This window comes from Gorilla gorilla, chromosome 18 (assembly GCF_029281585.2).
Source record: "Gorilla gorilla gorilla isolate KB3781 chromosome 18, NHGRI_mGorGor1-v2.1_pri, whole genome shotgun sequence".
In the NCBI taxonomy this organism is placed as follows: domain Eukaryota; kingdom Metazoa; phylum Chordata; class Mammalia; order Primates; family Hominidae; genus Gorilla; species Gorilla gorilla.
In genome coordinates this window covers 16202959-16217832 of record NC_073242.2, presented here as the reverse complement: position 1 = coordinate 16217832, position 14874 = coordinate 16202959, and the positions used below count along the sequence as shown (strand labels likewise).

At 44.3% G+C, this 14874-nt stretch overlaps 1 protein-coding gene across 2 annotated transcripts in view; it reads right to left on the bottom strand.

The window, feature by feature from the left end:
* The window catches only part of LOC129527569 (BOS complex subunit NOMO3-like), a 99727-nt gene extending 85306 nt beyond the window's left edge, over positions 1 to 14421 (bottom strand). For both annotated transcript variants that reach the window (XR_010131328.1, XM_055365333.2), the window contains exons 1-7: positions 14349 to 14421; positions 10739 to 10891; positions 9714 to 9851; positions 9292 to 9381; positions 6011 to 6116; positions 5677 to 5827; positions 128 to 302 (exon numbers count right to left, since the gene is read on the bottom strand). Coding sequence is in view for 1 of the 2 variants with exons in the window: in XM_055365333.2 (XP_055221308.2) it covers positions 128 to 302; positions 5677 to 5827; positions 6011 to 6116; positions 9292 to 9381; positions 9714 to 9851; positions 10739 to 10786 (708 nt within the window). In the remaining variant the exon portion in view is untranslated. The remainder of the gene's footprint in view (positions 1 to 127; positions 303 to 5676; positions 5828 to 6010; positions 6117 to 9291; positions 9382 to 9713; positions 9852 to 10738; positions 10892 to 14348) is intronic.
* Between the last annotated feature and the right edge of the window lie 453 nt (positions 14422 to 14874).

Sequence of the window (14874 nt, the reverse complement as noted above, 5' to 3'; positions counted from 1 at the left end):
GTAAACACTTAGAAACAAGAAGTTGGAAACTGGAATGCTCCTTCTCTAACCCCATTTGACCTAATAACCCTTCTAAAAATCACTGCTTTTTCTCAAAACATTTTAAATTTAAAACAATGCAACGCACCTGCACTTTGTAAGTCCCTGGTTTTGCTTTAAAACAAAATGATCCATGAGCATCTGTCTCCACGGTGACCAAAGACTTGTCCTTGTCTTGAGATGACAGGACAACTTTGTATTTATTCATCTGCTTGATGGTGTCGGGGAAGCGAATGATTGATATCTGACCACAGACACTGAACCTGCAAAGAGAAGACCATTCATTCCAGCACGAGGACTCAATTATAACAGGAAAGGCTCTTATCGACCAAAAAAGATGCAGCCCTCTCCCAGCCCTTGTTCCTGAGAATAGTCTAATCTTAATGAAGAGACAGAATGCAGTCCAGATGATTCTGGTTTTAAAAGGCAACCTTCATTCTGGTTTTAAAAAGCAACCTTCAGAAGCAAGACTGGGCATCTTTCTACAGAACAGGGGCCCGTAGTGGGGCTGTTTGTGTGTTCCGGGTGACATCTGGCAATCCCCCACTGCAGAGGCAATTTTAAGAAAATCTGCAGATAATAAAAACGTTTCAGGTAATTGGATCGTTGACAGCGGAGCGGCCTTGGACTGAGAATGTGGGCTAGCCCTTAAAAGCAAGAGCTCTAAGCTGCCTAAGAAACTGTGGCATTACCAGGCCATCAAATAAGTCAGGATTATCAAAGACGTCTTCCTTGCTTGTGATTATATATAATACATGGATGAAAGCAAACTGGGAGATTGGAACAGAAAAGGTAATTAAGTTAAAAAATGCAAAGCTAAAATTGAACTCCTTGGGAGGCAGGAGCCACAAATGTAACTTATAACTGAAAAGCCCTGTTAAGGTAATGATTCAGATTTGAGATTCTAAATAAGGAGTAAGGTGTTGCAAGGCATCCCTCGAATAACACATGAGAGGCCCCCCTACAACGACCATCATCCTTGGAGTGCTGGTCTTCATTTCTGAAGCAGCTGGTGTGTTAAAGTGTAATAGGACATCCCAGCTGGGGGTCACAGTTGTCTTTTCAACTGTTCATTTTAAAGAATCTTCAAGAATCATTTTAGATAAAAATTAGTTACTTTTGACATAAAGATAATCAAGAATGTTGGATTCTGACAATTAGGGGTACATTAAATGTTGGAACCACCACTCCGCCTCAAATAAAAAAACAGTGGAAAACACAAGGAAATGGTGGAAGATTGTGTATGTGAAATCTAGGAATCATGAAAAACACAGCCATTTCTTCAGAGTGAAGGGACTGCCCAGCTATATGAGCTCACTATCTCCAGCATGGGTCAGCAAACTACGACCCAAGGACCAAGTCAGGGCCCCCCTCCCGTTTGTGTATGAACTGCAAGCCGAGAAAAAGAATTTTACACTCTTAAGTGGTTAAAATTAAAAAAAAAAAAATCAAAAGAAATATTTCACATGTAAAAATTACATGAAATGCAAATTGTGGTGTCCAAAAATGTAGTTGTGTTGTGCTCTGCCCATTCATTTACAAATTGTCTATCTCAGCTGTTGTCCTAGAGACCGTATGGCTCACACAGCCTAAAATAGTTATTCTCTGGCTCTCCACAGAGAAAGTGTCCCAATCCCTGACCTAGCATATGCATTTTGGTTCTCACATTCCCCTACTGTGAACTTTCAGAATAAAAGGATGGGAAGCGAACACTGACACAATCATTCCCAAGGACCTGTCATATTCTCTTGATTTGTGTACCTGTCAGGGGACACATCACCTTGTCTATTTCCTATCAAATCTCTTTGCCTCCTTAAGTTGTAAATATTTGAACCATAAATATTGAACCATATGGTTCAAATATTAAAATAGGCACTTATTAAAAAGAAGTGCCTATTTTCCCTAAACCTCAAATCTATACTGGCTTAGTTTGGAAAAATAAACCAAAAGGGTGGTAGAAAAAGGTTCCGTTATACTGAAGCCCTTAAAAATTGATTTGCATCAATAAATTCGTTCAACAGGGTTTAAATACATATATGGACAGAAACAGGTAATATTGGTGGATATTGAGAGAAATCTATTTTCACAGTCATTTGGACAGAAGCCAAAGAGTTTGTTTTTACAATAAATTGAGTAATTTTTTTATTTTACTTTAAAGGAAGACTAGGCACCATGGCTCAGCCTGTAATCCCAGCACTTTGGGAAGCCGAGGCGGGTGGGTCACTTGAGGTCAGGAGTTCGAGACCAGCCTAGCCAACACGGCAAAACCACATCTCTACTAAAAAATATAAAAATTAGCCTGTAATCCCAGCTACTCAGGAGGCTGGGGCAGGAGAATCACTTGAACCCGAGAGGTGGAGGCTGCAGTGAGCCGAGATGGCGCCACTGTACTCCAGCCCGGGCAATGGAGTAAGACCCTGTCTCAAAAAAAATAAAAAGGAAAAGAAATAGTAAGAAGTATCAGTGTGCTAAAAAGGCAAATGTACTACGTCGGCCAATAAAAAAAAGAGATTTTCCAAAAATGTTCAACAAATGCTATTTTTCTTTCTTTGACCCAAATACTCTACTTTAAAGGAGAAAATAAATACATTTCCTCCATCTCTGTGAACAGCGCCTCCTCCATCTACCCAGTGGCTCAAATAAGAAACCTGTAACCTCAACAGCTCAGGCCTGTGGGTGTGTTCTCCATGTGACCTACCAAATCCATCTACTCCTCCCTCCCTCGCCTGCCAGCCGCCTGGGCCCGGCCACTACCATATCTCCTCCAGACAACCACCACTGCCTCATATCTGGCCCCTCCATTCACACCATGGCTTTCCTCCAGTCCATTCTCCACACAGCAGCCAGGAAGAAAAACAAACTTTTTAAAGTACCATGATCCCTATCACTCCCTTGCCAACTGATAACTCTTTTTTTTTTTTGAGACGGAATCTCACCCTGTCGGCCAGGCTGGAGTGCAATGGTGCTATCTCAGCTCACTGCAACCCCTGCCTCTCGGGTTCAAGCGATTCTCCTGCCTCAGCCTCCTGAGTTGCTGGGATTATAGGCGCGCATCACCATGCCCCGCCAACCTTTTGTATCTTTAGTACAGACCGGGTTTCACCATGCTGGCCAGGCTGGGCTTGAACTCCTGACCTCATGATCCGCCCACCTCAGCCTCCCAAAGTGCTGAGATCATAGGCGTGAGCCACCATACCCGGCCAACCAACAGACAACTCCTAACGGGTTTCTACTGCATTAGGGAGCAAAGCCCAATCCCAAAGCAAGGCTACAAGGCCCCAGAGCTCCCTGACCTCACCCACCTCCTCCAGCTGTGCAGACTGCCTTTCAGGTCCTTCCTATCCTATGCAGGCCTCTGAGCATGCTGCTTCTCTACTAGGGAAGATCTTTCTTTAGCTAACTTTCAGTCTTTACTAAGGTCTCTGCAACCCAGAGAGCCTTGCAGAGCTCCCACTCGAAATTAGCTCTTCTTGCAGCACCCTGATCTCTTCCCTGCACAACACTTGCCATAATTTAGCAGCATAAATGTATTTGTCTTTTTTGTCTTTTTTTAAAATCTTGTTATTTTATTTTTTAATTTTTATCTCTTTATTTATTTATTTTTAGACCAGCTTATGAAACTAGCTAATTTTTGCATTTTTGGTAGAGATGGTGTTTTGCCAAGTTGCCCAGGTTGGTCTCAAACTCCTGGGCTCAAGCGATCCGCCTGCCTCCGCCTCCCAAAGTGCTGGGATGGATTACAGGTGTGAGGCATTAAGCCTGGCCACAGATGTATTTGTCTTCAGTCTGTCTCCCTGGTAGGGTGAAAGCCCCATCTCTGGAACACTAGTTGGATTAATTATTAGGTACGAAGCATTTTTCAGTGCCTCATCTACAGTAATTGCACAAAGTGTTTATGGAAGGTGGGAAAGACTTAAATCCAAGAATTACTTTCTGAGGGTAATTTGCTTCCCTGTCTTCCATTCACCACTGGACTCCTTGACCTCGACCTCCATCTGTCTACAGAAAAGAGTCACTGTGGCCTCCTCAGTGATCAAGCCAGTGGACTGTGTTCATCAGGGCTCAGCTCCCTGCACCTCCCTGTTGGGCACTACCTCCTACCCCAAACTTACTTTCTTAGCTCCTATGACCTCATGCTCCCTAGGTCCCCCCTGGGCCACCTGGCACTCTGTTTTGGGCCTACTGTTCTAATTCTACCTGCACATACATATTTGAGGTCCTGGCTGCCACCTGCAGCCGAGTCTTCAGGATTTACCATCCATCCAAGCGCCTATTGAAGAGCTCCACCTAGTGGTCCTACAGACCAATGTGGCCAAATCTGAACCCTCATCACCTAACTGGCTTCTCTTTCTGTCCCCAGCCATCACACCTCTCAAGCTGGGCACCCTAAATATCTCACCAGTCTGTCCCTGACTTCCCTACAAGGCAAGCCCTTGTCGTCTCTGCTTTCAGACCTCCCGTGCCCAAGTCCTGTCCCCTTCAAAGCCACTCTACTCCATGCCATTGTTTTCAGAATGCCCTATTGAAAACAATGATCAAAGCTTGTTATATTAATGCTCAAAACCACTCATGGCCCGTTGGCCCCAGTGGGAGAAAGCCCCTACGCCCCGGTGGGGTGTGAGGAGGTGCTATGGGGTTGGCCTCATCATCACCTTCACCTGCCAGTATATTCTGCTCCAGTAGCACCCAGCTTTACACCCGCAGCCACCTCATGCTGCTGTGAGACTGCCTGACTTTGCTCATGCCGCGCTTCTCCCAAGCAGACCCTGCACTCTCCTTCTAAGCTACTGTTTTGTGAGCACCTGTTATGTCTAAAGCTGTTCTGCAGGTTACATGCGGGTGGATCTGGGATCTGACTCCAAAGCCCAAGTTCTTGGCACTACACAATCTTGCTTCAGATGATGGTAAAACCACATGAATTCAACCGCAAGATGTCCCCGCCTGTACTTATAGTATAATGAGTAACGACAAGCAGGAAGAACTACACCAATGACCTGAAGCATCTTCCAATAAGCTTTCTCAACCAACAATACCATCTTCCAAAAACCCTCAAAGATTAAGCAAAGAGGGGTCCTGTGAAAGATCGTGAAAGTCAGACATGAAAGATTTTTTAATTTCACAAGCCCATTTTAACTTGAAGCAAGGGACTTTTCATTAAGCATCCGACATGTCAGTACCTTCAGTTTGTAAGATTTAGAACTAATCTTTCTTGGCCGGGTGCAGTGTCTCACACCTATAATCCCAGCACTTTGGGAGGCCAAAGCAGGCAAACAGCCTGAGGTTAGGAGTTTTGAGACTAGCCTGGCCAACATATAGTGAAACCCCGTCTCTACTAAAAAATACAAAAATTAGCTGGGTGTGGTGGGGCATGCCTGTAGTCCCAGCTACTTGGGAAGCTGAGGCAGGAGAATCACTTGAACCTGGGAGGCAGAGGTTGCAGTGAGTCGAGATGGCACCACTGCACTACAGCCTGGGCAACAGGGCAAGACTCTGTCTCTCAAAAAAAAAAAAAAAAAAAAGTACTAATCTTTCTTAAGTTCTTAAGCTCGGCAAAGACACACAGATCACAAGTCATTTTGTTCTACACTGGCTGCCAGCATATTTACTGGCGCTTCCAAATCCACACGATAAGCTTACCCTGTTGCAATAATGTCAGCCAGCTGAGGCGTGTTCGGTGCAATTTTGATGGTGACCATTTCAAAGTAGAGGTGCTCTTTCTGAGCATGGATGGTGTATGTCCCTGTGGTTATGTTCTCAAGGCGGAATGAGCCATCAGCTTTTGTTTTAACTGTAAAACAAAAACACACAAACAGAAGATAAGCCAAAAACAACAGTGTATCCTTACATGTACACCAGAATACTTGAGACCAAAAGCTGCCATGTTCTCATATAGTCATCAGTTCCTCTCCATTTCTCTCTGTGATCCAAAAAGAGCGCTGGCCATCAGCCTGGGGCTGCTGTGTCAGCCCACCTTTGATTTGGTTATTCAGGGTGACTACTGCTTCTGGAACACCATCTCCTTTGGGTCCGTTCAAGACCCTCCCGGTGACGGAGAATCCCATGACATGGAACACGGGCTAGAAAACAAAGAACAAGAAGAAGGTGCTCGAAGGTGCTCCCGTGCCAGAGCCACAAAGCCTCCTTCTGCTGCGCCGGCCACCACCTACCATGTCTGCTCCTGCCACCCACCTCCCAACACTCAGTGCCCCGGTCCTGTGTGCCAGCCGGGCTCCCTCTCACTTTACCCACATCTGTCTTCTCTGTTGTGTTCCCAACACACCGCTGAGTGTCAAACAACAGAAAAGTCTAGAGACTTACTTCCCTCATTAAAAGGTCACCGACTCAAGCTTCTAGAAGCCCCCCACCCTTACCCCTGTGCCATCTCCTCCCCTCCAGATGCCCCCATTTTGGTGAACCACGTCTTCCTCCAGTCTCCCATGCACACCCCGGCATCACTTTGGATGCCCCGCCCCGCTCCTCCAGCATCGATCAGTCCTGTGGAGTCCACCTCTGCAAGGTCTCACGTGCCCCCTCCTGTCTTTCCACAACCTGAACACAGGTCCTTATGAAATCCACCTAGGCCGGGCGCAGTGGTTCACGCCTGTAATCCCAGCACTTTGGGAGGCTGAGGCAGGCAGATCACTTGAGGTCAGGAGTCCAAGACCAGCCTGGCCAACATGGTGAAGCCCTGTCTCCACTAAAAATACAAAAATTAGCCAGGTGTGGTGGCAGGTGCCTGTAATCCCAGCTACTCGGGAGGCTGAGGCAGGAGAATTGCTTCAACTCGGGATGCGGAGGTTGCAGTGAGCCAAGATAGTGCCAGCCTGTGTGAAGCAGCAAGACTCTGTCTCAAAAAAAAAGAAATCCACCTAGCTCACCCTCCTCCACCACCATCACTGGCTCACACGTGGTCCCATGCTCCATGTGTCTGTGTCTGTGCCCCACTCGCCTGTGAGCAGCACACCTGTGCTTTCTCTGCAGTTACTGAGCTCCAGCCCTGATCTGTGTATCCCCAAGGTCACCACTGCTAACCTATTTTAGTATCTTCATCAAACTTACCAGTATCTGAAATGTCCTCGTTCGATTTCTTAGTTGTCTCTCTCCCACTAGCATGTTACCTCATGGAGACAGGGACTTTTTCTGTCTTAGTCACCTGGTACACAGCAGGCACTCAATAACTGACTCCTGAATGAATGAATGTGTGCACGCACATGTGCAACAGCATTTGAGATGAAGCTTTAAATAATTAAATGACTTCCTTTTTATGTAGGTAGCCCTTCTTTTTTATTTATTTATTTTTTTCAGCAAATGGTTTCTTAGTGATGGTCTCACATGACAGGTAGTCCTTCTTGATCTTTCCAAAAAGACATGTTTCATTCCATGCATTACCTACTTATTAATTCACATATGTACTCAACAAATATTTTTGCTGGGCACCTACTATGTGCCAGGCACTAAATCACATGTTAGGAAAACAGTAAAGAATAAGACACGGTACCTGACCTCAGGGAACTTACAGGGCCCCATTCCCTGAAATTCCATTCATCATTTTCAAAATATGTATTTGGCTGTAATCTGGGAATAGCTGTCTCTGCTCACCTGCCCCCATCCTTCTCTGCAAGCTATGAGAAGCAAAGTAAAGGCTTCATCTTCTTACCCTTCTCTTTCCCCTCCAGTGTACAGCAGAACGGTCAAACACTCCACTGAATCTTAAAATGCAGAGTCTGCACCCCACTGTGCATATGACCTAGAAGCCCGCTTCTGCCAGTTTAAGCGATTTTAACACAGTACTTTCAAATGTAATATTAAAAGAAAATGATTAAAATATAATTGCTTCGATAACTCTAACATTGGGTGGTCCACTTAGGAGAGGCTGTTATTTTCTTTTGGGATTTGTTCTAGCTAGCCAATTTTCTACAGTAACCATTTTCTACTTCTGTAATTAAAGGAGACATAAGTGAGATGAAAAATACATTTTCCATTTATGTGAGGGTCTAGGCAGTTTATCAAGCCACGTATCACACGGCCCATTCCTACCATCACGGTCCAAGCTCTGCCAGTTCTCACCTGGTTTACGGCCATGGCATCCCAACTGGTCTCCCACTTCTACCCTGACACCCTGCAAACTCTCCTCAATGCAGCTGCCAGAAGGATCATGCCACTCCTCTCCTAGGAACCTTCCAGTAGCACCAATTCTCACCCAGAGTTATAGGCAAAGTGGCCCACCAAGCCCTGCACAATCTGCCCTGTCACCTCCCTGACCCTCTTTCCGCCTCCTCCTTCCTTGCTCATTCCCTCCACTCCAGCCACCCTGGCCTCCTTGGGGTGCCCCAAACCCTTCAGCACACTCCTGCCTCAGGACCTTTGCACGTGCCGTTCCCTCAGTCTTACATACTCTTCCTGCAGGAGTGAAGTATGGTTCTCTTGTTCTTTCCCTTCAGGTTGTTGCTCAAATGTCACCTTCACAGGGAGGACTTCCCAAAAACACCCTATGTACAACTGCAACCCCTGTCTCCACCCTGATACTGTACAACCTCCTTTCTTCCTTTATTTTTCTAGAGAACACTTATCACCTTCTACTGTACTTTCTAACTTATACATCTATACATGTATTGACCCTTCCTGTCATTAGAACATGAGGTCTAGCCAGGTGCGATGGCTCACACCTATAATCCCAACACTTTGGGAAGCCGAGGCAGGCAGATCACTTGAACCCAGGAGTTAGAGAACAGCCTGGGCAACATGGTGAAACCCCATCTCTAACAAAAATACAAAAATTAGCTGGGCATGGTGGCACGCGCCTGTGGTCCCAGCTACTCAACAGGCTGAGGTGGGAGGATCACTTGAGCCCTGGAGGCAATGGCTGCAGTGAGATGAGATCATACCACTGCACTCCAGCTTGAGCCACACAGTGAGACCCTATCTTTAAAAAAAAAAAAAAAAAAATGAGGTCCACAGGAACAAGAATTTTTGCCTCTTTTGGTCACTGCTGTATCCCCAGTCCTGGAATGGTGCCTGAAATGTATGTCACTGGCAATCAATAAATATATTTCACTGAATGAGTAGATTTAACTAGGAATCCAGCTCTCTACGATAAGGACATCATGTGTAAGAATATAATACCAGATGGCATTTTTTCCAACAGCCCTTCCAGATAAAATAATTGATTTTTTTTAAAAACATGTTTGCAATACCTGTGCCTAGGGATGGGAACTCAAACACCTGTCCCTCCAGAAGACAGAAAAGCCTTACCTCGATTTTCAGGCTGTCATGCTCCACTGTGAAGTCAAGTCTGGAAGGCGCCACATCAAAGGTAATCCTCTCCCCTCGATAGAACGGAATCTGGAAGGAAGAGTCTCTTAATCACTAAGAACCACTAACATGATCAATCAGCAATATTAATAATCGATCTAGCAGCCCACAAATGACAAGGGGTTCAGACAGACCAAGAGAAACATTCATCATAACTGTTGCAGATTCGAAAACAGGAAGCCTTGCCCTTTTTCTAGCTATTACGAACAGGTGAATGTCTCATCTTAAGTAAGTTACTGCTTAACAGCGTGTTCAGAGAACTGCAGGCCAACCATCCTTTCCTTTAACACCCGAACAGCATTGCCTTTTACTGTGTCATGAGAGTCCCAGACATAAACAGAACGGAAATCTGCTTCACTCACCACAGTGTAGCCCCCACTTGGCAAGGAATAGAAAGAGAACGAGCCATCTTCTCTGGAGACCGTGTAGCACAAATACACCAGACTCTCGTCTTGGGGTTGGAACCCAGGCACTGGTGAGACATTGCAGCCCAGGACATCCTATGCCAGGGGGTAAAAAAGACAAGACTTCCTTTTCCATTTACATGTTCTGAATACCATCAATTAGCCACATTATAGGAAAATTTTTTTAAGTTTCATGTCAATATATGTATTTCTGAAATCTAAGACACATTAATACAGATAAAAGGAACAAAAATCTTGACATGCAAGTTGCAAAGTTAAAAACTGGCACAGTCTTCCCGGGAAAGATGACATGACTGTCCTTCCTTATGATGGGTCACCATTCTCCAAATAAGGAAACGGAGGCTCAGGAAGGTAATGTGACCGGCCTAGGGTCGCACAGCTAGGAAGAGGAATTTGTTTAAACCTGAGATTTGTTTAAACCCAGGTCTGATTTCAAAGCCTGTGTACTTTCCATCACATACCACTGCCTCCCAGTGTAGATGTGCCATGTCTTGTGAGTCAACAGAGACACAAGATATTCTTGAATTTTTTTTTTTTTTTTTTTTTTGAGAGTCTCACTCTGTCACCCAGGCTGGAGTGCAGTGGCGTGATCTTGGCTCACTGCAACCTCCACCTCCTGGGTTCAAGCGATTCTACTGCCTCAGCCTCCCACGCAGCTGGGACTACAGGCACGTGCCAACATGCCTGGCTAATGTTTTTGTATTTTTAGTAGAGATGGGGTTTCATAATGTTGGCCAGGCTGGTCTAAAACCCCTGACCTCAAGTGATCCACCCACCTTGGCCTCCCAAAGTGCGGGGATTACAGGCATGAGCTACCACACCCGGCCTGAGACAGACGATATTCTTAAGTGTTAAAATGATAAATCAACTCAGACCTGCATTTTAAAAACAGTACGTTCTGGTCTATAATCCAACACCCTCCTGCCCTTCACACCATCTCTTTTGTTCTTTTCTTTGCTTACCTCTTTAGTTACTAAAGAAGAAAAGAGAAGAAACTTCACCCCTTTCATGGGCTCCCCATCACTTCAGACAGAGCCAGACACATTGTAGCCAGCAACTATGAGGGGACTGGCCGCATTGGCCTTGGAGTTGGTTACACGCACTGTGGTGCTTGCCTGTAACAGAAAAAGATTTTAACCTGTAAAAAAATAAACACTTGCAAAGTGCCTAACAACATGAGGACATGCTGAAGCTAAAATATTAACTGGGAAACATAATCTATAAAATTGCTTATTCAGTATGATCACTTCTTTTCCTGAAACGGAGTCTCAGTATGTCGCACAGGCTTGAGTGCAATGGTGCAACCTCGGCTCACTGCAACCTCTGCCTCCTGGGTTCAAGAGATTCTCCTGCCTCAGCCTCCCAAGTAGCGGGGATTACAAGTGCTCGCCACCACGCCCGGCTAATTTTTGTATTTTTAGTAGAGACAGGGTTTCACCGTGTTGGCCAGGCTGGTCTCGAACTCCTGACCTCAGGTGATCCGCCCGCCTCAGCCTCCCAAAGTGCTGGGATTACAGGTGTGAGCCACCGTGCCTGGCTTATCATTATTTTTTAATGCCCAAAATGAAGTGAAAGGAAATGTGGCAAAATGTAAACAATAATGATTTTGTCTATATGGTGCTATTTTACTTGTATACTTTTCCAGCTTCCAAAATGTTTCCACTGCTTTATATTCCTCTATATGTTCCAATTTTTTTAATGAGCATATTTTGCCTTCTTTTCTATTTTTAATGATATATAGTGTTAACTGAAGATTAGCCTAAAGCTGCCTCCTTACATATTTTAAGTTTGGCCTAAAGGTTCCTCTGTACGTGTTGCCAAGTCTCAGCCAATTCAAGCAGCCACCCTTCAACTACTCACAGGCAGCCAACTGTTCAAACCATGTGCAAATAAGACAAACGTCCAGCTGTAACCAATCCAACTGTTTCTGTACCTCACTTCCACTTTCTGTCCGTCACTTTCTTTTTCTGTCCATAAACCCTTTCCAATCACGCAACAGTGCCACAGTCGCTGTAAACCTATTCTGGCTCAGGGGGCTGCCCAACTGACAAATTGTTCTATGCTCAATTAAACTCTGTTAATTTGCCTTAAGTTGTTCTTTTCACAATATGTGTATATTTTTAAACATTTTTGTTAAGGTACAATAAACACAGAGAAAAGTGTACAGATTCTAAGCACACAGCACAGGGCTTGTCACAAATTGGGCACTGGTTACCCAACAGAATAGCACCAGCAAGCCAGAAGTGCCCTCACACTTGTTTCTGGTCACTAACACCCCAGGAGGATAAACATTATCCTGACTTCTAACAACATGCTTTACTTGAAAATCCCAATCTCATATTAATAAACTCAGATTCTTCTATGCAGACAATTAACATACAATGTAAACCTTAAAATCTCTTCTATATATATTTATAAATGTGTAAGCTCTTTCATTTCAAATTTTTTTTTTTTTTGAGATGGAGTCTCACTCTGTCATCCAAGCTGAAGTGCAGTGGTGCAATCTCGGCTCACTGCTACCTCCACCTCCCAGGTTCAAGCGATTCTCCTGCCTCAGCCTCCCAAGTAGCTGGGATTACAGGTGTATGCCACCATTCCTGGCTAATTTTTTTCTATTTTTAGTAGAGATGCGATTTCACCATGTTGGCCAGGTTGGTCTCGAACTCCTGACCTCAAGTGATCCACCCACCTCGGCCTCCCAAAATGCTGGAATTACAGCATGAGCAACTGCGCCCAGCCTCAAATAAAATATTTTTAAATGTTGCTGCAGAAGAGAAAAACCCCCAAAACCAAAAGTCATAAACAGTAAGAAGAGAATCTAGGCGTGAAACTATCATCAATTATAAGTGCGTAAAACCTACAGAGTAAAAATAATAAAACAGATAGAGTAGAAGCTGAAATACTGATTCCAATGCTTCTTTAGCAAAAATGAGATACAGCTTCAATACTAACACAGAAGCTAACATGTCAAGATGTCCCTTAAGTCTTATTTCAATTTGGTCTTTCACGGCTATTACAGAACCTCACCTGCTAGGTGGAGTTCCTTTTTTGATCTTTGACTATAAACTATTTCAGTCAAACAAAAAAAGATATGCTAAAGAACACTTACATACCTTCTAACCAGCTAAAGAAATTTAAAAAAATACAATTCAAGATGCTGGCGTACCCCGAAGTCCCCCTCCTCCCTCTTTCTCTAGAAGTCAGTATCATTTTGAACAGCGTCTGCTATTCCCATACATGTCTTCATAATTTTTCTACATAAGACTGTATCCTCCCTGTCCCTACTAAAAATACAAAAATTAACTGGGCATGGTGGCAGGCACCTGTAACCCCAGCTACTCAGGAGGCTGAGGCAGGAGAATCGCTTGAACCCAAGAGGCGGAGGTTGCAACGAGCCGAGATCGCCCCATTGCACTCCAGCCTGGGCAACAAGAGCAAGACTTCATCTCAAAAAAAAAAAAGACTGTATCCTTAGCTAGGGGCAGTGGCACATGCCTGCAGTTCCAGATCCTTGGGAGGCCAAGGTGGAAGGATCGCTTAAGGCTAGGAAGCAGAGGTTGCAATGAGCCATGAATATGTCACTGTACTCTAGCCTGGGCAACAGAGCAAGACCCTGTTGCAAAAAAAAAAAAAAAAAAAAAAAGACTGTATCTGGCCGAGTGCACTGGTTTATACCTGTAATCCCACCACTTTGAGAGCCCGAGGCTGGTGGATCATTTGAGGCTAGGAGTTCGAGACCAGCCTGGCCAACATGGCAAAATCCCATATATACTAAAAATACAAAAATTAGCTGGGTGTGGTGGCACATCCCTGTAATTCAGCTGCTCAGGAGCTGAAGCCGGAGACTCGCTTGGACACAGAAGGCCGAGGTTGCAATAAGCCAAGATCATGCCACTGCACTCCAGTCTTGGCAACAGAGCGAGACTCCGTCTTTTAAAAAAAAAAAAAAAAAAAAAGACTGTATCCATAAATGATTATCACAAGTATTTAAAATCATATTTCCTTCAACTCTGTTTTTAAATGTAGTTACATTGATATATGTAGCTCTGGTTCATTCATTACTGCTGACATACAGCAGCCTATTGTATGATGGAACCCCAATCCATTCTTCTCTTAAAAGGCATTTAGGTGGTTTACAATATTTTGCTATTACAAACAAAGCTGCAATAAACATTCTCATACATTCTCCTTGGTCACGCGTACCACAGTTTCTAGAATGTTTAGTATATTTACAGATTTCTGTTTCAGGCTGAAAAAAGAACAACAAATAAATCTCGTCAGGGCCTTCTGTTGTTGATTTAGTTTAAAATAGCTATAGTTAATAAAACAGATCTATTTCACAGCAGGAAGACAACACTGTCACCTAAAACCGAAACTAACACAAGCAACATCTGCTACAGTGAGGAGTTACACCTTACAAATAACTACCAAACTAAACCACAGCACCATTGGTTCTTCATCTAGTCCTGGAGAAACCATAAATTCTTTTCATATCCTGAATTGAAAAGCCCTACATTTGTCCCAAGACCAGCATATTATTGGCATGGCTATAGACGTAGCTGTCACACTCACCTCTTTCAACGCCCAGGTTGGATGAGTTGCGAGGATTTCATAATCTCCAGGCAGAACTTTAAAAAATGCAAACCTAAGACATAAAAAATAACCATTTAACTTTCTCCAAACAACCCAAGTATTTCTAATTCTATGACTAATGTTGGCAGCACAAGAAAACAATGTTGGAATTATCGCAAACTTCCATTAGCTTGTTAAATGAGCATGAATGAAATTCAATCCTTCACTGTACAAATCTGCATAAAAGAGCGCTTATTGAGCACTTACTGTGTGCCAAGAGGGGTGCTCCATCTGCTGATAGGAAAGAGGAGTGCTTACGTCTCCCTTAATCTCAAGGATTTCTGGCATAAAACCAATCCTTGTAGCACAGCAGGGACCAGTCACAGAACATTCGACTGGGTTTGACAGAGGTGACAGGCATGAACTGACAAGGAGAAGGGGACAGAAGTGTCCAAGGAAACACATGGGAAGGGAGAAGTGGGGTGAAAAAGAACAGAACAGATGCACAGGCTGAGGGGGACGCTGA